The 27,722-nt window shown below is 41.6% G+C and overlaps 2 protein-coding genes across 2 annotated transcripts; both read left to right on the top strand.

Annotated features, from left to right (window-relative positions):
• The first annotated feature begins 630 nt into the window (after positions 1 to 630).
• LOC137284661 (chymotrypsinogen 2-like) lies at positions 631 to 14,013 on the top strand. The gene is made up of 7 exons (XM_067816559.1): positions 631 to 688; positions 1,414 to 1,637; positions 2,672 to 2,766; positions 7,979 to 8,274; positions 9,876 to 10,030; positions 11,540 to 11,594; positions 12,535 to 14,013. The coding sequence occupies exons 1-7, from the start codon at positions 631 to 633 to the stop codon at positions 12,654 to 12,656; spliced, it is 1,005 nt and encodes a 334-aa protein (XP_067672660.1). The 3' UTR covers positions 12,657 to 14,013.
• Positions 14,014 to 18,834: 4,821 nt separating this feature from the next.
• Positions 18,835 to 24,736, top strand: LOC137284975 (plasma kallikrein-like). Its single transcript, XM_067817061.1, has 7 exons — positions 18,835 to 19,082; positions 20,060 to 20,169; positions 20,652 to 20,740; positions 21,502 to 21,773; positions 23,335 to 23,483; positions 24,046 to 24,100; positions 24,603 to 24,736. The coding sequence occupies exons 1-7, from the start codon at positions 19,040 to 19,042 to the stop codon at positions 24,725 to 24,727; spliced, it is 843 nt and encodes a 280-aa protein (XP_067673162.1). The 5' UTR covers positions 18,835 to 19,039; the 3' UTR covers positions 24,728 to 24,736.
• Positions 24,737 to 27,722: the final 2,986 nt, after the last annotated feature.

Genomic DNA, 27,722 nt, shown 5'->3' on the forward strand with positions numbered 1-27,722 from the left:
GGTAATGTTGTAAATACCCGATGTGTATATAGAGTCCATAGTATTTTTATCACACCAGATATCCGAAACATGCCCTGAATGCTACACAGATACACAATCCTTTAATACTGCTTACTACTTTCGCATTTAAATACCCCTCGACCAATTTACATATCGGTACTTCGGTACATTAACAAGTATACGTATTTATAAGTACGCGTTATTGCATCAGCAAGTTGGCGAGACAATTATTCAAAGTCTTGGAGGAATGTTTTTTGTCAGTGTTAACAGATATACAACACCCTATCAGAGAGTAATGCCTTATTTAACGTCAAGATAACACGGCGCTATACACGTAGCTACTGTAGGTCTTAATGAACCACCTATACAAGGTGTCTCCACTCTTTATTAATGTTCCACCAAGAGCGTAATGCCACGCGGCATCAGTGATATGTAGATTAATGAGCATGGCGTTATCAGATTTGTCCGAAAGTAAAACAACTCAAGGGGGTGGAGTTCGTCAGACAATCACTTCAACATTTTCAAGGTTCAGCGCCAACTCTAAGACTTTGTCGCATAATCAAGTTATAGAGTGACTAGGTAACACAGGACTGTTGGCTTCGTTGTGTTAATACCACAATATCCGCCACCATGCAACCTGAGACTGTGATTATGTTATGTGCCCTGTGTTTTGTCAGTGCGGGTAAGTGTTCATATTGTTTTTCTGTGAAGTTATACAGAGAACTGACTCCATAAAGCATTCTGATAAGCCGTCCTCAGAGACAAAACAAAACATTATAGGGCTCACACTTGATCAACAAACCGCCTCTTCAACTACTCAGTAGAATGTGAACAATTCCGTAAGAAGTTGGGGCGCATTGTGTGTTCATAACAGTTTTTTCCCAGTGAGGGACAGTGGGGTAGCCGAGCGGTCAAAGCATTCGCTCGTCACGCCGAAGACCCGGGTTCGATTCCCCTGATTGGTACAAAATGCGACGCCCTGTCCCGGTGTCCACCGTCGTGATATTGCTGGAATATTGAGTAAAAGCGACGTTAAACTAAAGTCACTCACTCACTGAACCCTGGGAAGTTTGACTATCACTGGTTATAAGAGTTACTTGTGCTTACAATAACCAGTCGGTCTCATTCCCGAATCATTGTACTTGTTTTGGAGTATTTAGAGTCTCACAGTTGAGGGGCGATGGGGTAGCGTTTGACAAGGTCTTCCTTCGTCATGCTATACTAAGATTTGAGTCCCAAGAAACCAGTTTCTGGAGACCTTTGCCGTGTCATACGTTGCCTAATGTTAAAAGCAGTATCAAACAGTTCTCACTACCTCACTGAATTAGTACTCGTTTGTGTCAGTCTGTCTTTCTCCGTGTATGTCCGTCTCGCTGGTTGGCTGTCTGACAATTCATGTTGCATTTTTGATAGGGCACATGTTTCCTTTTCCCCCGGGCTTGTTTCACCGCCTTCGGTCGATTGAGGACTACCCGCGAGTGGCAAGGCTTCCTCCAGTTCGGAGGAGGTTCGAGGCCTTTTTGGACGAATGGCGTTCAAGACATGAAGAGTGCGGACGCCAGGCTATCAAACCCTACATGCCTCTCTTCAGGGTCGTTGGTGGCCTTGACGCGAGGCCAGGCAGTTGGCCGTGGATGGTATGTACCACAAGAAAGAGTGAGTGAGTGAGTGAGTGAGTGAGTGAGTGAGTGAGTGAGTGAGTGAGTGAGTGAGTGAGTGAGTGAGTGAGTGAGTGAGTGAGTGAGTGAGTGAGTGAGTGTCACCAGGCTCGATTATTTACAGACCGCCGCCCAATAGCTGGAATATTGCTGAAAGCGGCGTTAAACAAAAGAACAATGAGGTGCGAAGGGCAGGACAAACTTTAACTAATACCCATGCCCCCGTGTACCGTCTACTTGTTCAATAACCAGTTGACAAACGCCCACAATGACATGATGGAGAATCCGATCTGATGTCTCGAAACAGAAACCGTCATGATCGTAGATTAGTAACTGTTTTTGTTTGCTTGTTTGTTTGTTTGTTTGTTTTTGTTTAACATTTGTTTGTTTGTGTGTGTGTTTTGTTTTTGGTGTTTCTATTTTTTGTGTTTGTTGTTTTTGTTTTGTTTTGCTTTTGTTTTTTGTTTTGTTGCTTTTTTTGTTTGTTTGGGGTATTTTTGGAGGGGGAGGGGTTCTTTGTTTCTTTACAGAAGTCAACAACCAAATCTGGGACTTTGCAATAAGGCCAGATATTCTACCTATGTCGAGAAACAAAGATCTATCTTGGACGCGACACTTTTCTCATTTGGCATTTCACTTGTAGAAACAAACTTCCAAACTTTACTGAGATATATATTTTATGAAGAAACATCTTAATCAAGGGCCCATTTGCACAAAGTGAGCTTAGCGCTACGACTCCCTTAAGCCTATGTTGAGGGAAGCGAGCGTTGTAACGCTAAAATAGCTTTTGGGAAGTGAGCCCAAACAGGTGTCGCAGATAGCAAAGTCGACTTAACCTCCGTTGCGCCGGTTATGCGTGCTAAGATCTAGTGGTCCCAGAATCACGGGGTGTCCTTGATAAATGACTGTGGGTGGTGGGGTCCGTCATGTAAACACCTAAACGTGTGTTTTAACAACACATATCTTGAAATATTGATCAAAGTGGCATTAAGTCATGTCACTTACTATTCCAGATATCCCTGAAGCAAAACAAGATTGGACAGATTTGGTGTGGGGCCACCCTGATTGCCAGACAATGGGCGGTCACAGCTGCACATTGTTTTAAAGGGTAAGCCGTCTGACTGTGGTTTTGAATGAAACACAAGTGTACATGACGATTCTACTATAAGTAGAAGCAATGCGGTCTGATGTACGCCTCTTTGTAACAGTGTTACCCGAGCCGGTAGGTAAGAACTCCGAGACTGCATGCGTCATTTTTAACGTCATACGACTATTAGCTATACAGCGTTTTGGCGGAGTGAGTGAGTGAGTGAGTGAGTTTAGTTTTACGTCGCACTTAGCAATATTCCAGCTATATGGCGACGGTCTGTAAATAATCGAGTCTGGACCAGACAATCCAGTGATCAACAACATGAGCATCGGTCTGCGCAATTGGGAACCGATGACATGTGCCAACCAAGTCAGCTGTCTGACCACCCGATCCCGTTAGTCGCCTCTTACGACAAGCATAGTCACCTTTTATGGCAAGCATGGGTTGCTGAAGGCCTATTCTACCCCGGGACCTTCACGGGTCTTTGGCGGAGTGAGTGAGTGAGTGAGTTTAGGTTTACGCCGCACTCAGCAATATGCCAGCTATATATGGGCGGCGATCTGTATCGAGTCTGGCTCAGACAATCCATTCACCAACAACAGGAGCATCGATCTGCGCAATTGGGAACCGATGACATGTGTCCAAGTCAGCGAGCCTGACCACCCCATCCCGTTAGTCACCTCTTGCGACAAGCACAGTCGCTTTTTATTGCAAGCATGGGTTGCTGAAGGCCTATTCTACCCCGGGACCTTCACGGGTCCTGGCGGAGAGTTTTGCTGTTACCGTGGCAGCGGGTTTTATTTTTTTTTTTCACTGACCAATGAAACTATTTTACAAGAAGGTAAGATAAAGTGTTGTGTAAAGCACACTTATGTAATGGTGTAATGATGCTTTGGTAGGTGGTAAATGAATGTTTTTGTCGATGATGATGTGTATGAATCGGATGTCACATTGAAAGTGGAACTGGAAAATTACAGCGTCTCGCCAGGTGTTTGACCCTTGTAACGATCGATACGATTTGGAATTTAGTGATCAAATATATTTTCAAATTGCTAGTCCGTGTATGACAAGACTATGCTACAAGTTACATTTGGGGCATACTATTTTAAAAACAGTTTACCGACACATAAGATCATCTGTTGAAACCACCAATCACGTTTGTTCCAGCATGTTGTTGCTCAGGCCGTTTTGTTCAACTAACCGTCATATAGCTGGAATATTGCTGAGTGCGGTGTAAAACTAAACTCACTCACTAAAACTTTTAAAACTCCGAGACTGCATGCGTCATTTTTAACGTCATACGACTATTAGCTATACAGCGTTTTGGCGGAGTGAGTGAGTGAGTGAGTGAGTTTAGTTTTACGTCGCACTTAGCAATATTCCAGCTATATGGCGACGGTCTGTAAATAATCGAGTCTGGACCAGACAATCCAGTGATCAACAACATGAGCATCGGTCTGCGCAATTGGGAACCGATGACATGTGCCAACCAAGTCAGCTGTCTGACCACCCGATCCCGTTAGTCGCCTCTTACGACAAGCATAGTCACCTTTTATGGCAAGCATGGGTTGCTGAAGGCCTATTCTACCCCGGGACCTTCACGGGTCTTTGGCGGAGTGAGTGAGTGAGTGAGTTTAGGTTTACGCCGCACTCAGCAATATGCCAGCTATATATGGGCGGCGATCTGTATCGAGTCTGGCTCAGACAATCCATTCACCAACAACAGGAGCATCGATCTGCGCAATTGGGAACCGATGACATGTGTCCAAGTCAGCGAGCCTGACCACCCCATCCCGTTAGTCACCTCTTGCGACAAGCACAGTCGCTTTTTATTGCAAGCATGGGTTGCTGAAGGCCTATTCTACCCCGGGACCTTCACGGGTCCTGGCGGAGAGTTTTGCTGTTACCGTGGCAGCGGGTTTTTTTTTTTTTTTTCACTGACCAATGAAACTATTTTACAAGAAGGTAAGATAAAGTGTTGTGTAAAGCACACTTATGTAATGGTGTAATGATGCTTTGGTAGGTGGTAAATGAATGTTTTTGTCGATGATGATGTGTATGAATCGGATGTCACATTGAAAGTGGAACTGGAAAATTACAGCGTCTCGCCAGGTGTTTGACCCTTGTAACGATCGATACGATTTGGAATTTAGTGATCAAATATATTTTCAAATTGCTAGTCCGTGTATGACAAGACTATGCTACAAGTTACATTTGGGGCATACTATTTTAAAAACAGTTTACCGACACATAAGATCATCTGTTGAAACCACCAATCACGTTTGTTCCAGCATGTTGTTGCTCAGGCCGTTTTGTTCAACTAACCGTCATATAGCTGGAATATTGCTGAGTGCGGTGTAAAACTAAACTCACTCACTAAAACTTTTAAAACTCCGAGACTGCATGCGTCATTTTTAACGTCATACGACTATTAGCTATACAGCGTTTTGGCGGAGTGAGTGAGTGAGTGAGTGAGTTTAGTTTTACGTCGCACTTAGCAATATTCCAGCTATATGGCGACGGTCTGTAAATAATCGAGTCTGGACCAGACAATCCAGTGATCAACAACATGAGCATCGGTCTGCGCAATTGGGAACCGATGACATGTGCCAACCAAGTCAGCTGTCTGACCACCCGATCCCGTTAGTCGCCTCTTACGACAAGCATAGTCACCTTTTATGGCAAGCATGGGTTGCTGAAGGCCTATTCTACCCCGGGACCTTCACGGGTCTTTGGCGGAGTGAGTGAGTGAGTGAGTTTAGGTTTACGCCGCACTCAGCAATATGCCAGCTATATATGGGCGGCGATCTGTATCGAGTCTGGCTCAGACAATCCATTCACCAACAACAGGAGCATCGATCTGCGCAATTGGGAACCGATGACATGTGTCCAAGTCAGCGAGCCTGACCACCCCATCCCGTTAGTCACCTCTTGCGACAAGCACAGTCGCTTTTTATTGCAAGCATGGGTTGCTGAAGGCCTATTCTACCCCGGGACCTTCACGGGTCCTGGCGGAGAGTTTTGCTGTTACCGTGGCAGCGGGTTTTTTTTTTTTTTTTCACTGACCAATGAAACTATTTTACAAGAAGGTAAGATAAAGTGTTGTGTAAAGCACACTTATGTAATGGTGTAATGATGCTTTGGTAGGTGGTAAATGAATGTTTTTGTCGATGATGATGTGTATGAATCGGATGTCACATTGAAAGTGGAACTGGAAAATTACAGCGTCTCGCCAGGTGTTTGACCCTTGTAACGATCGATACGATTTGGAATTTAGTGATCAAATATATTTTCAAATTGCTAGTCCGTGTATGACAAGACTATGCTACAAGTTACATTTGGGGCATACTATTTTAAAAACAGTTTACCGACACATAAGATCATCTGTTGAAACCACCAATCACGTTTGTTCCAGCATGTTGTTGCTCAGGCCGTTTTGTTCAACTAACCGTCATATAGCTGGAATATTGCTGAGTGCGGTGTAAAACTAAACTCACTCACTAAAACTCATTTGTTCAACTAGGTTATGGTTCTTCATTGAAAAACAACATTCCCATCCCAAATGTGTTTTAATTACTTCTTTCCCAGCTGTGTTGCCCCCTGATCCTCTGTTCATCATGGGAATCCCATTTTCAGACATCCATTTTCCTATCTCAAAACAGTGTGTTCAGAGCGTCGTGTAACATCCCAAATTATGAATTACGATCACTGAAACCAGAAATGGGTTTCACATGTTGTACCCTTGTAGGGAATCGAACCGGATCTTCGGCGTAATGAGCGAACGCTTTCACCAAAAGGTTCCCCACCGCCCGACTATAGCTACATTCGTGTCGTGGTAACAATTGTGTGTGTATTTGACCTTACCTTTATACCAGTCATAATGTTTTATTACTCGCCTGTGGAAGATACTGCTGTCTTATATTTTCACTGCAATATTACAGTTCAGGTGATAAAGGGCCATGGAATGATCCCGAAACGCTGTGAGCAAAAGATTAAGCATGATCTTGGTCAAGAGTTCACTTGTGGGTTCACTCCCAAAATGCAGACCTCCCAAAAAGACAGACGACCCATAAGACACACTCTATGACTATACTAGTTAGCTGATCCATGCTGTCCACCCCTATCTAATTAATGAGTCGACCCATAGTCACTATACAGAGTATACTCTCAACACACTCCTATCTCGTGTGCCCTTCTCAATTTATATTACTAACTCCTTTGCGGAATCCTCGCTACCAGAGTCACTACAGAATAAAGTATTTAACACGCTCAGCAGATGCATGACAGCATCTTTGTAACAGGAAAATCGTCAAGTTAGTGCTTCTTGATATATCAAGTTATATTTAGCAATTATATATTTGGCAAGTGTGATAATAAATGGATAATCTATCTTAAGAGAATTTTCGATGATCTTTGATTGATATTCATCTGAAAATCCCAAAATTTAAAAAGTATATTTTGGTTTTAAAATGTTATCAAAGGTAAATTAAAAGATATTTATTTGCATACATGGATGTCAAAAATTGAAACATCTTTCAAAGTAACCTCTTATAGCCTGTTCAAAAATCCATCTCTCATTTTTGAACAATACATAAATATTGTTGTTTTTTTCTGGGCACATACCATTATTATCAAGAGTGCACCTTAAGCCTGATGCAACCAACCATAGTATGGATGTCTGTCTTTTGGGAAGATACCCACTAGACATATGACGCAATGTCACTGTACCTTGGTAATGGCATTTCCCCTTAACTCGAGAAACACTGATATGAGAGTCATCACACTGTAATTATGTTTCTAGAGTAATAACAGAATACTAAAGTCGCAATCGAGAAATATCATTTTTTATTTGACTCTTGAAACAAAATTGGTATTACACGGAAGGTCGTTTCGTGAAGGTACAGGGTAGAGAGGGCGAAGACCTCATACACATTAGATGGTCAGGATGGCGTGGCCGACTAGAATTACCTCCCTTTGACGAGGCATGATTCAATAAACGTGAGCTCACATCACTTATTATAGCGTTGCTTCGACATATCGTCATGTTTTTGACGAGAAAAATGTGTTGGCACCGTAGATCTGTTCTCAACTCACATATTCACAAGTCACTTTGACAAGCCACGCTCACTCTCCAGTTACACTCGTTGACAAGCCACATAGACAAGCCACACTTTCACTGAAATACAACATCAAAGCGACATTACATTCCTTTACTCACATGCTGTTTCAGGCCCTTCTCCGACCCCGAGACGTGGACGGTCCAGCTAGGGCGGTACAACACTACCCCAGAAGCTGAGGAGATGACTGGGGTAGAGAGGCGTATCGGGAGACTTTACAAGCACCCAGGGTACAAAGGAGGGTTTGACTTCACCGACGACATCGCCCTTATAAAACTGGACCAACCTGTGGACTTCAGTGACGTCATCAGTCCTCTTTGTCTGCCAGATGCCAGCGTGGATGCCGACGTGGAGATCAAGTCTGGAACAGAGTGTGTCGTCACAGGATGGGGAGTCCTGGGGACAGAAGGTAGATGCAGCAACAGTGGTGTTGTAAAAGTCGTAGCCGTAGTCTCCGTCGTAGCAGCAGCAACAGTAGCAGTGGCTGTAAGAAGAAGAGTAAGAGGAGGAGGGGGAGCCATAATATTATAGTTCATCGACTATAGTAATGAACTATAGTTAATGCTGTAAACGTATTGTCCTCCTGAGAGGGCACGTATGTCCCAAAACATTCAAAGTAAATTATAACTTTGGCTAGAATTTCTTTCACTCGCCAGCGGCTGAAGGGATGATGTAAATCCATGGTGGGTCCATGCAGGAAGCAAAAGTAATGTAAGTCCCCATGGACCCCAGTATGGTGATCTAAAATACTTCTAAAATACAGTGATATTCTTGTTGGTTTCATTGGCCTTCGTCGAAGCCAACTAGAGAACAGGCTGAATGACTGACCATCCTATTGGCTGTTATTTTTTGTTTTGATGTGCTTGTATGACAAATAGAGATAGAGGATGCAGGGGTGGGGTTTGAAAGGTGTGTGTGTGTGATGGCGGTGGTGGTGGTGGTGTGTGGGGTTGGGTGTGGGGTTGGTTGGGTGTGGGGGGTTGGGTGTGTGGGAATGGGTGTGGGGTTGGGTAGGCGGGCGGGCGGGAGGGAGGGATTACACGGCGCACATGCAAACGTCATGTGTCGGCAATTTCTGGTTTGCCTGTGCAGAGTTATACCACTGCGTTCCCCTGGTACAGTTTTGACTCGTGTCGCCGTCCGACTAACATAGCACTGACATCCTGACGTAAAGTATATAGTATCTTACCTGACATATAAATGTCGTTTTCTGATAGGCCAACGTACCCTGCTTACAAGCGAGTAACACTTTCTGTGGTACCGGCTGGAAATGCCGAACTGTGGGAATTCGTTTGGTACTTCGTGTAAGTAGAGTTTGGGTTGTTGTCTAACTCCGGTACTCCTTATAATGTTCCAATACCAATGCTTATTCCAGGTATTCTTCTACATGGAATACTTACAGTTACCTCCCCTGCTTCATTCGCCCATTGCGCCAGAAGTGTTTTTATGTAGAATAAATGTAACGAAAATTCTACCAACAGCGAAGATGATAAGACACAAATAAAATCCAAGAGATTCATGATAAAATTAGGCAATATGGTATGCCTTTCTAATTTCTGCTTATTCTTGTTCCGTCACTCCGTTCTACCTGGAAGCTGGCAACCTGGTAATGGAGGCGAAGAACGATCTGAATACCACGAGTGGCGCTTAAAATGTTGAATAAAACATATTTCACCTGGGTAATTACTAAACATGGGGAAAGAAATGTGAGAGCGCAGCCAAGTGAGGAAATGGAAGTGTACTTTTGATGTTGGCGATATTTTACTTTGACATGAAAAATATTTTTCGATCCGAAGCGAGGAAAGTACGTTTCCAACCTTTCGCTTCGCTGGCATATAAGAAGACTTTTGATATTATCTATGCTGCGCAACCCCATTTGCGCTACAGTTTGCCTGTGTTCAAACAATTCTAAATTAACATTGAGGTGTTCGGTAAGATAAATACATTGTTCAGTAGTCTCTCGGGGCCCATGGGTTGATGTACCTTCTATGTTTTTGTGCATCTGCGCAGGACCACTCGGTAGTGACGTGCCCCACGTACTTCAGCAGGGTCTGGTGCCACTCATCTCTGAACGGGATTGCAGAAATTTCCCCGGGTTCGCACGTGCTATCACTCGTGGCATGATGTGTGCGGGCTACACAGAGGGAGGTGTAGATACGTGCTTTGTGAGTCCCATTCTTATTTCATGTTTCTTATGCTGTTGATGCTCGTGATACATCAAACGGGTATTTATACACATACAGCATATATTATACGTTGTACCTTTAAGTATTAGAAACGTGTCAGATTATAGCTAGTATCGATACGTTACTAATGAGCAGTAACATTTAGTGTGAGCAGCCTACTTATACGTATTGTAAGTATATACATTCATGTATACGTAGATGTGGTGTTCAGCGTAGTTTCACAGACCTTGTCCACAGCTTTATACAACCTCTCGCAGTCACTGCCTGTTCTTTCACGGATTGTATCCACGGGATCAGAGAGAGTGAGTGAGTTCCAGCTATATGGCGGCGATCTGTAAATAATCGAGTCTGGACCAGCAATCCAGTGATCAACAACATGAGCATCGATCTGCGCAATAGGGAACCGATGACATGTGTCAACCAAGTCAGCGAGCCTGACCACGCGATCCCGTTAGTCGCCTCTTACGACAAGCATAGTCGCCTTTTATGGCAAGCATGGGTTGATGAAGGCCTATTCTACCCCCGATCTTCACGGGTCCACGTCATCAGAAAACAATGATGATGTTTATCTCTAGTTATTTCTTATAAAAGTTTTGTTGCTGTAAGTAACATTCTCAGGGGTGTAGGTATCATTGTTTTCAAAAGCCCGGATTTACATATGTTTGATGCTAAAAAGATTCGGCAAACTCTCAATACTGTGTACATGTAAAGCTTTGCAACCTCGGTGCTTACACGAAAAACATGGCCTGTTTCCTTATCGAAATTATTTATTTTCATTCCTTTTCTTCAATTTATTATCACGATATTCCCTTTCAATATTCTATTTCGATGGTATTTCAATATTCTATTTCAAATAGCGAGGACTGTGGAAATTCACAATCTTAATGAAACTGGCGAACTGCTGGCGACCACGGATCGTTGCTCGATTGTAGTGGTACGGGGGCTTTAAGAGTTATGCCCCTTGTATGTCCCTCCAGTAAACCAGTCAGATTGCATTTTCTTCAAACAAAATGTTGTCCAGTCAAGACGATATGGTCCATAACTAAGATATATATGGTAATATATTGGATTTTATTTCACAAATGGGATCACGTGAATACATTGATGAACTATATGAAACAAAATGAAAAAAAACAACAACATATGTTGCTGACTTGATTGGCATATGGCATCGTTACTGAATTGCGTAAAACAATGCTGTTGATCACAAGATTGTCTGGTCCAGACTTGCGTATTGACAGACCGACGGCATCAAACACATGAAATATTACTTAGTGCGGCGTCAAACAACAAGCAGTCAATCAGTCCACTGGGTCCAGGTGTCATCCACTTGAAAAATTTCATAACGTTCTGAAAATTTCTGAAAGAATTCATTATTTCTCAAATGATACATATCTTAGATACAGTGGATCCAGTTTTCACCACGCTGTAGCGAACAAAACTGTCCGACGTTCAATGGTTTTACTGTAAATGTGTTTGTGTTTTCAGGGTGACAGCGGCGGTCCGCTCCAGTGCCAGGTGGGACATAACTGGTACCTAGCAGGTAAACAGTCGAGGAATATGGTGATGATATATACTAACGAATATATAATTTTACGGTAGAAAAATACTAGAGGCTGAGCAAGGACCACTCGTGCTCTTCACAAATAGAGTGAGTGAGCATGCTTTTACGCCGCTTTCATCAATAATCCAGCAGTTTCACTGTGGGGAAAACAGAAATGTATTTCACTGTGCCCATATCCATGATCGAGCCGGGCCATCTGGCGAACGCGTTTCTTTAAATGCTACCCCACTTTTCCCACTGGGAACACAAGTGTGAATAGTCGGGGTGAGTGAGTGAGTGAGTTTAGTTTTACGCCGCACTCAGCAATATTCCATGAGCATAGATCTGCGCAATCGGGAACAGATGACATGTGTCGACCAAGTCAGCGAGCCTGACCACCCGGGTCACGGCTCTAGTCGGGGTGAGGTAGAGTGGGGTGTTACGTAGCGTATTAGACCGCGGCGTGCATGGCTGGATGTACAAGGTCGGACTAATGCGGGTTCACTGTACTGAGACACTGAGATGCGACCCTGTAGTGATAACGCAAGGTAACTCACGCACGATTTACTGATTCTGAGCCGACCACGTCGCAGTGGTCTATATTTTATCGACAATGACGAACGTCAGGCAGAGAAACAGAAAGTGTCATTTTGTAACTTTATTTGTCCCGTCCAGGCAGACAGTGGACCATCAGCTAGACGATGTAAATAATGCGTTAAACCTCCTTTTGTGTTGTTCTGTCAACATAGTGATGCAGACGTAACAAAAGTGTGTCACTCATTGCCTCGATGTAAACACACAATGATAGGTTCCAGATTTACGAATTAATTACCTGACCGTGTTGTTAATGCGCCCCTAGGATGCTACACTAGGTCAGGCCATTCATGCTTTGCCTTCGTTAACCGTTTCCTTCATTATAGTGATGTGTCTGTGTCTACAGGTGTCACTAGTCATGGTATTAATGATACCTGTGCCGATCCCGAGAAACCCGGTATCTACACCAACATCCTGAGATACACAGACTGGATATACTGGCACATGTTCCTGGATCCCTTCTTCTAGACGTCCCTGCTTCTACCTGACACCTGGACCCTGCATGTACATGACACCTGGATCCCTGCTTCTAGACGACACCTACCTGACACCTGGACCCCTGCTTCTACCTGATACCTGAATTCTACCTGACAACTGGACCCCTGCTTCTACCTGACAACTGGATTCTAATTGACACCTGAACCCTACATCATTATATCTAGATGATACCTAGACGCCACTGTACGACAACTGGATATAACTTACAAATGACATATTGACCCTAATTCAAACCGATGCTTAGGGCAGTACTCTCCAATAAACACCAGGACGTACTTCTGCCGATTCATTGACCACTACATCCAATCAGACTTTACACCCCTACATCCAGCGACTCGTGGACCCAACGTCCAGCTGACACTGGTTACAACCTATAGTTCAAGACGACAGCTTGACCCCTTCTTTTGTGGACGCCCTACGTGTATACCGCGCTGGATTGTATCTTCTTAACGACACATGGACTCAACTTTAAGCACATACCTGGACCCTCCTTCAAGCTGACACTGTCTCTGCCACTTCTAGCCAACTCCTTGACTCCTACTTCTAGTAGTTCTAGCCAGTACTGGATCCCAGGTCGACACCTGGACCCGTCTTCAGGCTGACACTGATGTCTCTTCCACTTCTAGCCAACACCTTGACTCCTACTTCTAGCCAGTACTGGATGCCAGGTCAACACCTGAACCCTTCTTCAAGTTGACACTGGTGTCTCCGTCACTTCCAGCTAACCCCTACTTCTTGCTCTGATATCCACATTAGCCGACTGCAGACACACTGCAAAACATGATGCCATATTAACGGTTGACATACCACATGCGTCTCAATGCTTCTGACTACACATCAGGGAATTATCAACATGTCCCATTAATCTTAATCCCCAAAAGTTAATTGCCAGATTTTTCCCATGAACACAGGGTGTCCCTGTCAGAGACCGAAGGATGAATGGTTAACATCGAATTAGGACATCAACAACATATATTACACCAATACCTCTGTGACAGTTCAGGTACACAAAACGCTGGTTATTACTGTAACTGAATACTGTTTGTATGTAGATACCTTTATTTATATATACATATATACATATATATATCATTGTTTAACAACTGGCTACACCACGCCTTGCTTTAATAAACCGCTGTATTTTAAGTCCTCCACGTTGTTGAATAATATGTTTTACTGATGTGATATCTGTATCTCATGGAAACCCACAGAGGACTTTGTGGCTTTAGCACGTGTCATCCTGATTTTCAGTGCGGACCAGGTCCAAGGTCCATAGCAAATGGACACTGCACTTGACAGAGGTGAATAAATGCTGGTAAATACTTTATGACTGAAACGTTTTTGTGTCTTTCATGAAATTCCAATGAGCCCACTGACAAATACCATCTAATCAGCATGTCCTGGTGTGTGTACACGATCCAATATACACGGAATTCGACCGGTAATTCGCCAGTCCCAATGCATGGCTTTCGTGTTGGTGATCTTTGTCTCATTTCCTATGTAAATTATTGCGTATGTAGTTGCATGGGGTATATCTACAGTGGACATTGTTAAATTCGTCCTGCAACGTACTTGGTGTGTACAATCCTTTACTTGGTGTTTGGTACCAGTGAATGAGCAGTTCTGGCTGGAAGATAATGTCCATATTTCACACCCTGCCAAAGCCGGGTGAAACTGAAGTCTGAGAGTAGATATAGCCAGAGACAATCTTTATTCTGACTGGCGGTGACAGATGGATCTGGTATATCATCCAATAGAGATTCTTAGGGAAGAAACGCCCATGCACATAAACAAGTGTGCGTGTTCTAAATAAACACTGTTTTAAAACAGATCAGAGTACAAAAGTAGGCTGATAAGAACACATAAAATTCCTTGCTATCAAGTCATGTAACTATGTCACCTACATTGGAGGCATGATAACGCCGTTATCTGCCATACAATCTGTGCCTGACCAGCCCGTGATGGACAAACACTGGAAGATTGTTTTCAGTTTGACCACTTCTGACATAGACACAAACAGTATAATTATATACGATTACATTTGTTTGTTTTAAGAATATGGGTTTGCGCATATTTGCTTAATATATAATTTGCATGATGTAACTTTTGTGACTACGAGAATTTTCAATCAACCACACATTCATTTTATTTAGCATTACTTGCGCCCGCTAGAGACTGTGATTGGAGGAAATACTCAGCACTAGATTTGTGTTCTTGAAAGGCATTTAGAAGTTGGACGAAAATGAATAATTATACATGTTACCTTTTATGGATAACAAGGTACTTACAGTCTTTCTTACGACATTTTAGTGATAATTCGCTCCCCTTTATGAAGATTATGAGGGACTTGTGTGTAATTCTGAAAAGTGTATGGGCGTACGAGTGAAATTGAAACGTGTATTGGATGTACCTGTAACTGAACTGAAGTTTTGGAATGCCGATTTTCCAAAACGAAAGTGCTACTTTTAAGAAGGAGTTTAGCGCTAAAACACAAGGGAAATAGTGTCTACGTGCCAGTTCATCACAACCGGGTGCAGCCACGGCTTGACCTACTTCCGGTCAGATAGGCCACGGTGCTCATTCTCGCTGGAATGGCGTTAAGGAGTTGATTGCTCAATGGTCAAAACAATGGCGTAAGATAAAAACTGAGGACAGAACTGAAGCTATTTTGTTTCAGGGGTCTTTCGAACGTGCATGTGTTGATCAAACTGTTTCAAGGAAAATATTGCCAATCTAATTAACCATCTTTGCTGTTTAAACCTGTAATTTAATTGTTGACAAGTGTGGATAGCACATGACATTATCGCATTTTCAGTGAGTATGGTACATGTATCTATATTCACTTTCTTCAGGGATAGAAAAAAATGCATGTCACCTGATCCCTGAGCAAACTTTGAGCAGTCTAAAGGAAAGATTCTTGGATTGCTTAGCCAATGAGATGCCAGACTTCTAACATTCTTATCCGTTCACTTTCAAAAAACACGTGAAACAATCTGTGGTTTTCAATAATCCATACATAGTATATTGTTCTCTTTAACCGGATAACAGAGACTGATTTTGGCTGCGGCTGACGCTATACCTTTCTCAATCTGATATTTTTAAAACCACCACAAAGCACATATGTACACATATTCTTCAGTCACATACCAAGGATCGTGTGTTATATTGTGAGTAATCCGCAATCATATTCGTTCACAAGGAATGTCAAAACGGAATGTTTGAACGTGTCTATCACTCGGCCAGATAATGTACACGTCAAGTCAACGATTTACTAACATGAACGTTCGTCTCATCCGATCTTCCATAGAAATGTAATATAATCTAAAGCCACACAGGCAATCGTTATCTGGTGTTTGTTATGAAGAATAGCTATTTTTATCCGTTACAAGTGATAAACGAAATAGTGAAAAGTCTTAGGGCCTACATATTTTTTGTCACGTAAAAGCTAGCAACATGGCACGGGGTGTGCTACTGACGGTGTATTCCCGGCAGATGTGATTCGATGCGATAGTTATGGGTTCCTGGCACGCCCAAGGGAGGAAAATCTGCATGGCGCATTTGAGCGCTTCCGACAACTGAGCCATTTGGGATTTCTACAGAAATGGTACTGTTTGATCAATCAAAAGACAATTATTATAACTTATAACTCAGAGAATTATCTTATCTATGATGATACTGATAACGATAGTATATCAATCCGAGAAGAGTATATTTCCACTAATAGTGTTCCCCCTAGGCACATTTAGGAGGGCGCAGCGCCCTGCCTTTGACTTTTGCGGCCTGCCCTTTTTATTTTGCGCCCTGCCCTTTTTCACCTCAATCGTCAGTCGTTTACTATGACTAGTGTGTATTCTCCAGATTTGGAATGCTTTTTTTAAAATTCTAATCTTAAAATACAAACTGAGAAGAGTAAAAACAAACTTCAGAATTGAAATTATAAGACAATTTGACTTCTTATACATTTTGTTGGGTTCTTTTCAATAATCCTCACCAACGTGCCCTTTGAGGTTATGAAGTGCCCTTTTCCATGAATATACCCTGCCCTTTCTGAACCCTAGGGGAACACTAACTGTCAGACGTTAAGTATTCTGAACTAGGAGCTCCTTGAGACAATAGTCAAGATCTGGATCTATTCAGACAACTTCTTAATTTGTTCAAGAAGACATTCAGTATAGAGAGATATAATTATGTGCAATTAAAGAGACAGAGGTTGGTAGAAGCCAGCTATTAAAAAAGTTCTGGAAATTACTTAAACAGTGTAACAAGTCTTATTAACCTTAGAATGTGTCAATCAAACAGATGTTATAAATATTGATGACTCTTATTCCATTTGTGATAGGCCTCAGTTGCCTCAACCGTTCAAGATGTCTCATTACTTGATTCACCAATTACGTGTACTCAACAAGAATAATTCTTCAGAGCTTGGAGAATTTCTTCAGGTTTCAGGTAGTTTTACTGTACTCCTTCTCCCTTCCATATTTATGTCCTCTAGACCTGGCTGCATAGATGGCTACAATAATAATAGACGCACATGCCTCATCTTCATTAAGACGTCATGTACTTCAATGGAACTTGAGGGTTCAGGTGTAGCAGTTTCATCAGATATAAATTGAGTATGTTCACATATATTTGCTGTTGGTGTTTCAGCCATGTCAGCTACATGTAACCAATTACAGAAAAAGATTAGTGTTCTTGTGAAATTTTGTAAATTCACTAGTATTCAGTTAATCCGAAAAAAGTCTTTGTTTTTAGAAATGTGGGCCATTATGAAATATGGTATTATGATTGTAAAGAAACTGAATCTGTATCTTTTATAAATATTTAGGAAACTCCATACACGTCTTGATTCTCAAGCAAATAAGGTATCACTTTCCGATAATAGCTTCCAGAGATAGGATAGTGTCTGTTGTAAAGATTTATTTAGAATGTTTCCTTGTATGATCTCCCTGTGTAATGTTACGGAGCTGAAGTTTGGAGCCCCAGTTATTGTAAACTCATCGAGTCTTAAATTTTGTGAAGTACTTTGTAAACGTTGGTAAATCTACTCGTAATCGTGTGCCCCTTGGTGAATGTGGTAGGCGTCCTTTACAAATTGAAGATATGACTAAGACTATCAAATATTTATGTTATTTATTATACTCAGCCCCAAATAGACTTCCAAGTCACTGTTACGAAATGCTGAAGTCATTAGATAATGTTGGATCTGTAACTTTCGCAACTGATGTTAAAGATATTTTATTGACTAATGGTTTGGGATATGCAAGGGTCAGTTAGAATATTGGAAAAAGTAAAGTACTTCATGTTTCTTTTCAAACAAAGACTAGCCGATAATAAATAGAGCAATTCTTGTGTATCCCATTGAAAACATTCACTCAAAACTATTTATTATTATCAGTATAAAAACCTTTTTGAAAAGTACTTAAAATATAATATTGTTGAAATTTGATATCTGTCCTTATAATTCAGATGTGGAAATGACTGGCAGATATAAAAACGAATCCGATGAAAGATTTTGTTTATTTTGTAAATGAAAAGGTATTAATATTGTGAAGATGAGTGGCATTTTTGTTTATTTGTGAATGAGTTTCCGATGTTCAAGATCAGTATGTTGTCAAACAATCTACTCAACCTCCTACAATAAATAAACTTTATGAATAATATGAACTCTACTAATGCTGATGTGATGAAGAAAGTTAGTCCACTGGATATTATTTATAAATTAGAATTAAGAGCAGAACATATTTATATATATGCGTGAGTACCATTCACATGATGTGTGATTATGCATTTGTCTGTATTTTGGACCAGTGGCCTTTCACTGAAAACTGTCTGTCAGTCTGTCTGTCTGACCAAATGTAATTTGACAAATTGTGAATGAACACACTTCTTATCAACAAATGAGCAGGAGTCAATTCAAGTTTGCACCTCTCAGTAGATATACCCTTTCCAGCACATTTGTCGTTCCAGATGACACTGAATACCTTCCTAACCATGCAACAACCATGCTCATCTATCACAAAGGCCCTACACAAGAAAATATTACGGGTGTGGTCCGCCATTAAATCAAGATAACCTGAAACTATGACCCTTTGAAACAATTGCCACGCTTTCACAATCCCACCTACACACTTTGATAAACTCAATCCACATATACCTAGTTTCTGACATACCTCATGTCTGGAGCGATCTGACCAAGTTGGATATCCTTGACATCGAAAAGTCCCGAAGATCCTGAACCACGTTGTCACTACCGACAGAAAATATTGTTAATCGCCATATCACTATAGAAGGAAACAAGCACTTGCTACCATGTGAACGCGAATCTTAGACCACGTGGATTTTTACTCACAGGAATGATGTGGACCTTCCTGTTCCTCATTACCTTGGTGACACTAGGTATGTATTAGCGTCTTTAATACCGGGCACCATATCTGCATACAGTGATGCTCATTTCTATGAAAATGTTTATCAAGTGTAAAAGTTCTTTAAGGACACTTCAGACTTTTTCTAGGCCGAGCCGAAACCTCGTTGGAATTCCTGGCATCGTATTCTCGTTGTGCATGACATGAATCACTTGCGTTATGCATTTTAATGTGCTTGGGTGCAACAGACCCGTGTGCCGTTGAATATGGCGGCTTTGGTGCGAAGATCATAACTCCCATTCTTAACAAAGACTAAAAGGTTGGACCGTGGTGCGAACCTTACTGATTGGGTTTGAAATTACCACAGAACACTTTAAAAACTAACTGTACGTAGATACCAGGGATGTATCATATGTGTGTATCCATGGCTACAATTGTATATGTTGATACCGTAACCAAGAACATTCAAAACCACAAAAGTGTTTCAATTCATGTTTGAAATCTTTCACGTTTACCATTTTTAAAATTTTCCGAACAGTTATCGCACAATGTTCATTTGATTTTACCCTACATATCTCCGGTGAAAACAGCCCCTATTTGGCACTGTGAGATTATGCTGAAATATTGTTAAAAAAGGAATAACTCGTACTTACTATTACAATAATTCCGCCGTTGTGACCCTACTATACTTTCAATTTATATGTCAGCTGCGTAGGTTAGTGTTTATAATCTATCGCTTGTCATGGCAAAGAACCAGGATGGATTTTCTACAATGGTACAGTGTGTGACGCCATATTGTGGTGTCCCAGTGATATGGATTGAATATTAGTAAGGGGATGTAAAACTATACTGATTCATTCCAACTGGTCGTTGGGAAGCTGTGTGTTTTAAGCATCCCAGTATCCCCTGCACTGATGTTGCTTGAATACTGCTACTATACACATTCACTCCAACTTGTCTTATAACTGTTATGATATTGACTGAAAGTCTCATCATCACGTCTTTCGACAGCGACAACATCGGCGGAATCCAACGTCACGTGCGGTGTTCCGAAGGTGGTTCCTGCAACGACGCGTGTCGTGAACGGTCAGGAAGCCAGGCATGGAGCATGGCCATGGATGGTATAAACATTGGTTTACTGTATATACTCACTACCTGATTCGCCTGATAATATAAATATACTTATCACATGCCAAACTGTTAAACTCGTGTAGCTCCTATCCTACTACTCACGGATGCAACCAACCATAACAAATGTTGTTTTAACGGGGCTGTGTTTTGGGAGGATATCCCCCACTTGTATTAACACATCCTATTAAACCAATTTGACCATAACAGATACGTGCTTTGATTGTTTTCGACCTAGACAGTTATTCTATTTAACAGGCTGTCTTTATGCGTACATGCAAGTCAATAAAAGGATTCCGAACATAATAACTTCTACACTGATACTTAATGTTAGCCTACACGGTTAGCAATTATTTGTAAATATGGTCAGATATATGCAAAATGTGATCGATCTAGGAACCAGTTGTACAAGGACAGTATGACGGTCTGAGTTCAGAACAGCATGACGGACGTTACCCACATTCTTGACTTCCAGGTCCTACTCCAGGAAATGACAGTACCTGTATGTGGCGGTGCCATTTTGAACAAACGTCTTATCCTGACAGCGGCGCACTGCTTTGACGAGTAAGTATCTGTGCTCCTGTGTCACTTCACACTGACGGTATCAAGGCCGTCAATGCCAACACTTCGTCTACGAGGTGAAATGGCATTTAACGTTATGCCTGGTCTGCTATAGAGCTGGTTACACAATGTCAGGCCACGCCTGACCATACCGTGGTTTAACATGGACACAGCTCCCAGTCTCAGTATGGTGGCTTCGAGCAGTTGAACGCCATTCTGGGTGACAAGAAGTTCAATATTTTGACATCATGACGAACCCGTAATTCACCCACGGACCTTGCACTCTCCTAGCAAACTCTCTATCTTCAACGCCACGAATACCGTTGTAAATGAGTAGGGCGTAACGCAAACGTCACTTTGCTCAAGTGAAGTTCGATTTAGATTTCCAATCGAGTATATTGACCCTTTCCAACTGAAAGAAGTGGCGCAGACATTAACAAATATACAGAAAAATTAAGTGAGTTTATCCATGTCCGACTCAGCAGTATATGCTAAATGACCGTGAACTGTCAATAAACTAACAAAAACGAGTGATTGCACACTTAGGATCCATCCTATCCTGGTATCCTTTCTGAGGTTGTAGATGACTTTAAAAACAAGGACAAAGTCATGTTATGTGATGGTTATTAACTACTGAATAGAAATAAATTGCACAAATTTAACATGCACAATGCAGTCGTTCTTTTCGAGAAAGGTGAACTTTATCAACTGAGATATAGGAGATATATCATGAAGCTATAAATACTGGCTCTTCGTCTTTCCAGAGCCATTAGCAGAAACGTTGCGCGATGGCAGGCAGTAGGAGGCAAGCACAATGCTGATCGATATGACGTCACGCAACGGACTTACCACTTGAAAAAACTCGTGATTCACGAACATTACGACAGCCACACCGTCCTAAACGACATAGCCCTTCTCTTGCTCCATGAGACGATCGACTACACCGACTACATACGGCCTGTGTGCCTACCATCTTCCTCCGAGCGTCTCTACGTTGGCCAGCACTGCTACTTGGCAGGGTGGGGAGACACACTAGGTAGGTACAGGTGTAAATCAACAATGGCGTGGTCATATCACAGCATGCTACCTGTGTGAGGGAACGCCCTTGCAGATCCTTGCCTTCAGGAGCAAATGCATGTTGCAAGAGGAGGTTAAGGTATAGATAACTGTAACCGCTTGTTACGGCGTTCGCTCGTCACACCAAAGACACGGGTTTGATTTCCCACAAATGCACAAGGTGTGAGGAACGTATCTGGTGTCTCCCGCCGTGATAGTGTTGGAATATTTCTAAAAGCTGTGTAGAAATAACTTTACTCGTGCACTCCCTCTATGGTGCTCTCTGTATACATACTCTTCAAAAAGTAGGGAGTGTAAACGTTAACACACGTTTCAAGGACAGACATCTTATGAACGCACCACCATTTCCCTCTATTGCCACCCCTAAACACAACGCATGATATGCACATGCACAACGCAGTAGCCCCATACACGTGCACGGGATCCCATTCTTGATTTTGACATTTTTTTCAAGAAGGCCGAGAAACCACTTAGAACAATAATTTTGACACTCATCTTGCATCACACATTTGTTAGTGTTTGTTTCTAGTAGTTTGTTTTAAAATGAAAATCGTATACATGCAAATTACATGCCATACACCAATCATCTTTCAAAAGCGACTACATTCCAAATAACTATATGACTGTAGGGAAGTGCAAATGGTGATGCATTCTCAAAACATTCAATAATATCATATCAAAATTGATTGACTCCGATAAATCTCCTAAATATTTTAATCGTAAATGAGAAAAAGAAGATCCCCTACGTTTTGAAGAGTATACTATGTATTTGGAAGTTCATGCAGATATGCTTCGCGCTCCTTATATCTCAGCAACGTAAATACCGCAGGATTCCCTTTCCACAGTTCTACACTCGGGTTACATTGCCCTCATGGGGACAAAGTGTGAAGCCCATCTGGGGTTTCCCCGCCTTAATATTGCTGAAATATTACTAAATGTGGCGTAAAATGTCACTCACTCACTGACGCTCTCTATATACTATATATCTGGATGTTGATGCAGATATGCATCGCGCTCCTTATGTCTCAACAATATAAATGCATAAAAAAGCAAGAGTTATGGATGTCAACTTTAGTGTGAATAACACAACGTTGTCAACGTCTTCATTGTGAATAAAACAATTCGACAACGTTGGGGTTTTTTTTCAGATTCATAACACTTGAATGATTGAAGAAAGGGCATCATATTCAAATCTATGAAGGACATTTAGAAATAAAATTTAAAAAGCAAGATTTGTGGATGTCAACTTCTGTTTTGTGAAAAACACGATGTTGTCAACTTCTTTATTGTCACTAACGGTGTTGTTGATTTTGTTTCATCGACATCAATATATTGTCCCGTAATCGTTCCTATTTGTGTTTATTTATTGTATACCATGATAGACATTTATACAAATAAAATAAGCCGGTCTTGCGTTAAACAATATTACTCACTCACTCATTCATCAAGGTATGCTTATCATATACACATATGGTATAGGAATTAATTACGTAGATTACTGGTAACCTGATCTATTCTAGGGACAGGAAACGACAACGTTCTGAACCAGGCGCTTCTACCCGTGATCAGCGACAACGTGTGCAGCAGACCTGACTGGTATGGTTCCGAGTTCACGCCCAGTACTATGCTGTGTGCTGGTTACTCCGTTGGGAGGAGAGATGCATGCAGAGTAAGTATTTCACCCTCATCCAGGAGCACAGTTGGTGGTCAGCAGAACTTTACGCAACCCTGAGTGAGTTTAGTTTTACGCCGCACTCAAAATATTTCAGCTATATGGCGGCAGTCTGTAAACAATCGAATCTGGACCAGATAATCCAGTGATCAACAGCCTGAGCATCGATCTGCGCAACGAGGAATCGATGATATGTGTCAACCAAGTCCACGAGCCCGTTAGTCGCCTCTTACGACAAGCATAGTCACATCTGTTTACATAGAATTGTCAAGCTGTAGTTGGTGAAACGTCTAGAGGACGCCACAGAGTATTTATAAAATGCATGCTTTCAGTTTCTTACCTGACGTAATCGTAAATATGAATTATCCGCATCGTATTTAGTTCTTCCTTGAATTTGTCTGTTCATAACACTTACGGAAATATGCTGATTGCTGTTTGTTTGTTCGTTTGCTTGCTTGCTTGCTTGCTTGCTTGCTTGTTTGTGGGCAATTTACGAGTCATCTATAGAAATGGAGACTGCTCTATCCAACCGTTTATTCAAAACAATATTCATTCACAGGGAGACAGTGGTTCACCTCTGGTGTGCAAGCACGGTGACACATGGTACGCCCAGGGTAAGAAGCCTCCCTCTGGTTTAAATATCCAGGGTCTGACCAGTCAAAAGGCACCCCGCGTTAGTTTCCTACCCTCAAATCAGCCGTAAACACTTCTATCATAACCAAGAATAATGTGCCCAATTTGGCGTTGCCCCAAAGGCCAGTGTTGGGGCTGCCGGAAGTATCACCCCCTTCTAGTGCTGCTCCATCAGACCAGTATTACGCCGACTGGAAGTGTCACCCCACGTTTAGTGTTGTTTAGGGCAGTATTGCCGCTACCGGAGGAATCACCCTCTGTTTAGTGTTGTTACAAAGGCCAGTAATCATGCTAACGAAAGTATCACCCCATGTTTAGTGTTGTTGCAAAGGCCAGTATTACGGCTACCGGAAGAATCACCCTCTGTTTAGCGTTGTTACAAAGGCCAGTATTCGTCCTAACGAAAGTATTACCCCATGTTCGGTGTTGTTGGAAAGGCCAGTATTACGGCTACCGGAAATATCAGTCCGTCTTGTGTTGCAGGTATCGCCAGCTGGGGTTACGGCTGTGCAGAGCCTAAATGGCCGGGGCTCTACACGGAAGTGTCCAAGTATGTACACTGGATACATGCCAAGGCTGCAGAGCTGGGCTACCCAATAAAATCATGAGGCAAAAAATCATCTTTCTTTCATTACTGAATGAAGTAAACCTGAACATAGCACACACTTACTGGCTTCACATAGCACTGATTTCAAATCTTCCATGAACAATACTCTATACATGCTGCACCAGAGAGTCCCTCAAGTTTATGTATGGCCATACATTGCTGATCATTTGTCGACCCAATACAACTCGCCGAAGTTGTGTTCATCTATTTCAAAAGCCTTTTATCAATTTTCAGTTTGTTGACAAGAGGTTGTATGTTGTATTTGTTTTCTTCATGGGGATACAAGCAAATAATGTCATGGTTTTGATCAGGACTGCAACTGTCCTCTTCAGAGAAACCACATCAGTTAAATATTAGTTTGTTTTTTTGTTTTGTTTTTTGTTTGTTTGTTTGTTTTTGTTGTTGTTTTTTTGGTTGTTGTATTTTTGTTTGTTTGTTTTCTGTTTTATTGAAGCAAAGGCAATGTTGTACAAGTAAATTGTCACTGACGCTGTCTTAGCAGCATACAAGAGATGCAACGGGGTCAACACGCGAGGTCAGTTCGTTGCAGGACTAATTCAACAATATCTAGCTATACATTAATTATATCTATCTCAAGATAAATATGATATATATTCTAAACAAATCGAGGTCAATTTTCAGTGCGGGCCAAGGCCAAGGTCATCAATGACGACGACATGAATAATAATCAATACATATACCAAGATAGATATAATATATATGCTAAACAGATTTTCAGTGCGGGCCAAGGCCAAGGTCATAAGTGACAAATAGCTACAGCACGTGCTGTAAATTCGTTATGGCTGCTAGGCTTTGTCTCGGAATGAAATTTCAGTGAACCCACCTACAAAAACAAGGAATTTTGGCATGTTAGCGGTACAAAATCTGAGCAGGGATATTGGCTCTGAATCGCAAAGTAATATTATTTAGGGCTTCAGAAGACATCTCCCAATTACGGCTTTGATGTTTGTACTCTTTGTCTCATTTTGTATGTAAATTAACGCGTATATGTAGTTGTATGGTGGTATATACAGTATGCATTGTTATTCGTCCTGCAACGTAGTTGGTGTTTTGATCTTACAAGATCTGGAAGGTGATAACGTCCATATATCACACCCTGCCAAAGACACCCAAAGCCTCTAATCTGACACTGAAGCCTCGAAGAGAATCGTCGGTTTGAATGGCGGTCACAGATGTTCTAACATAACTCCAACAGAGACTCTATTTTACCAGGAAAACACATATTAAATACACAGAAACGCACATGCACACGCACACGCACACGCACACGCACACGCACACGCAGTCCATACGTCGTATTTCCTCAAGATACAGTCTTTTAATATCTGATAAACAAGTGTGGGTGCTCAAATTAAACACTGTTTAAAACACACTACATAAGTAGACTGATAAGAACATAAGTAGGCTGATAAGATATAGAACTACTTTCTGTCAAATTATGTAACTGTGTCACCTACATTGGCGGCATATTAACGCCGATATCTGCCAAACAATTTATGCCCGACTGTATACAGTATGGCCACTTCTGACCTACAGTATACATGCAATTACGCTTGTTTATATATAGGCAAAAATATATATGCAAACGGAAATCCGATAGCCGATTTCAAAAGTGATAAAATCGGGGATTTATTTTCCGTTTTCACTATGCATAAGTATGTAGTTATTTGTACTGAGATAAGTTAAAGAGATGAAAACTGGGGCTTGGGAGTAAACGAGAAACGTGTATAAGACCAATATGTTACTGAATTGAAAGTACATGCATTTCAATACTTTTTTTTTCAAAACGACTACATGTACTTGGACGTGTTTGGCGAGATAATTCCCAACAGTTAGTTGTTCAGTTTCAGGTGTACTTAACCCTGACATGAATGACGTTTGCTAGCAAGCTGGTGGAGGGTATTAAGTCTATGGAAAATGGTTGGAAAGTAAACAGTGACCCCTGAGCAAACTCTCACCAGTCTAAAGGAATGATGCTTTGGTTCCTTTGCGAACTTTCTAACCTTCGTATTCGTTCACATTCCATGGACATGTGACGTAATCTGTTGTTGTCAGTAATCCATACACACTATTTTATTCTAGCGGATAACTGAGGCCGAATTTGGCTGGGGCACACTGCCCCTATAAATCTATATACTTCGTTTATATACCATGGGACAATTTCTTCATTGCCACTCAACACCATATACGTTACCAAGGTACACAAACAAGAATGCATAAATGTGTCTACCACGCGCATCGAGAATGTACACGTCAAGTCAACGACTGGCTAACACAAAAGTTCATCTGACCCGATGTTCCATCGAAATGTACTATAATCTGAAGCCACACAGGCAATCGTTACCTGGTGTGTTTGTTATGAAGAATAGCCATCTTTATCCGTTGCAACTGATAAACTGATAAACGAAATACTTTGTTTAAAAGCTTTGGCCCCACATATATTTGTCACGTAAAATCTATCAACACGTGGAGTGCGGCGGACGGTGTATTCATGGCAAATCTACACAGCAAATTTGAGCGGTTCGGGCGACTGAGTCCTCCTTGATTTGTAAAATAACAGAAACGGAAAATTAAACGTAGTTTGACAGAAATAAAGGAAATGTCGCTATTTGATCAATCAAACTAATATTTAACTGTTGTGAGTTGTGAGTTAAATGTACACATTGTGAATAAACACACTCCTAACTAAACTATGACCCGTTGAAGCCATTGTCACGCTTTCACAATCCCACCTACACACTTTGATAAACTCACTCCAAATATACCTAGTTTCTGACATACCTCAAGTCTGGAGCGATCTGACCAAGTTGGATATCCTTGACATCGAAAAGTCCCGAAGATCCTAAACCACGCTCTTGTCTCGTCACTACTGAAAGAAAATATTGTTAATCGCTATATCACTATAGAAGGAAACAAGCACTTGCTACCATGTAAACGCGAGTCTTAGACCACGTGGATTTTCACACACAGGAACG

This window comes from Haliotis asinina, chromosome 5 (genome assembly GCF_037392515.1).
Source record: "Haliotis asinina isolate JCU_RB_2024 chromosome 5, JCU_Hal_asi_v2, whole genome shotgun sequence".
Lineage (NCBI taxonomy): Eukaryota > Metazoa > Mollusca > Gastropoda > Lepetellida > Haliotidae > Haliotis > Haliotis asinina.